The following is a 1,115-nucleotide window of genomic DNA, read 5'->3' as shown; positions in this document are numbered from 1 at the left end:
GCTTGCAGGCTGGCTGCAAGGGGGGCTTGCCACCGCTGCCCGCACCAGGGCCGACACCCCCACCCCGCAACCCGCGGAGAAGCCGCTTCAAAACCCAGTGACTGCTCGGCACCGGTTGCGGAATGCGCATTTCATCCCAGACCTGTTCCGGACAGATGCTTGTTGTTAATTTTTTGTGGCAAGCCGATCTGCTTCACGATGAAGAAAATCGGATTTGGGTGAGGAACGATGTGCTCGCTTGCCCGGAGCTTCCATCCCTCCCCCTGGCTTCCCAGCACACGGCAGGGTCCCGGTCCGGGTCCCGGTCCCGCAGCAGTCGCCTGCCAGCGGGGCTGCTCCCGGCCACCCCGTGCCGCCCCAGGGAAGAGCGAGAGCAGCGTCCAGCCCGTGCCACAGGCATCCAGGCAGCACCAAGAGGCCCAGCAAGGTCCCTGCCCGCAGGAGGTCGTAATTTAGCACCAAGAGACGCACAAAAAGGGCAGCAAAAGGGAAATGCTAAAGCATGCGGTGCGTTGGAAGAACAGCAGTTGGTTAATCCACCGTTCCCTCTCTGTAATCCGCCCTCTCGGGTCCCTGTGGGCGTCAGCCTCCTCCCGGGGCCATTTTTCACCTCCCATCTGAACTCTGCCAGCTGCCCTCGGGGAGAGGCAGAGTGCAATCGGGAGGAGGGGACATGTCACCGTCCCGGTGACAGCATGGCCTTGGCTCGGCCGCAGCTGACCAGGCACTTTTTACGGGTGAGGACAAGCAGCAGCCCAGTTTGCTTTGGAGCGCGCCTGGCGGCCCTTGGCGGGGCGCAGGGGAGGCTGCGGGGAGCCCACTCACCGGTTAGATAATCCAGCCCCTCCAGCAGCTTCTTCTCTCTGGAAAAATCTAAAGCAAAGTTTTCAAAGGCATCATTAAAATTGATATCTGGTATCAGGATTTGAGAGGATGCAGTTGCCATGGCGACCCTGGAAGAAAAGAAGAGACCATCAATACGCATCAGGGTGCGCCGCGCTGCTCCCGGCACCCCGCAGCGGCGAGGCGGGGGACTAAACGGGCGCAGGCAGCGGTGACGTTACACGCCGCCGGGAGCGCGGCGGGCACCTCCTGACCCCTGCTGCTGCCCCACA

At 62.2% G+C, this 1,115-nt stretch overlaps 1 protein-coding gene across 1 annotated transcript in view; it reads right to left on the bottom strand.

Moving 5' to 3' along the window:
• The window catches only part of LOC104134407 (probable E3 ubiquitin-protein ligase MID2), a gene marked incomplete at its 5' end in the record, with an annotated part of 56,963 nt that overhangs the window by 10,285 nt on the left and 45,563 nt on the right, over positions 1 to 1,115 (bottom strand). The window contains one exon of the mRNA XM_009647943.1: positions 826 to 953. Within this exon, the coding sequence (XP_009646238.1) occupies positions 826 to 953 (128 nt within the window). The remainder of the gene's footprint in view (positions 1 to 825; positions 954 to 1,115) is intronic.

The sequence above is a fragment of the Egretta garzetta genome, unplaced genomic scaffold, assembly GCF_000687185.1.
Source record: "Egretta garzetta isolate BGI_Z169 unplaced genomic scaffold, ASM68718v1 scaffold991, whole genome shotgun sequence".
NCBI lineage: Eukaryota > Metazoa > Chordata > Aves > Pelecaniformes > Ardeidae > Egretta > Egretta garzetta.
This window is presented reverse-complemented; position numbering and strand designations above follow the sequence as displayed.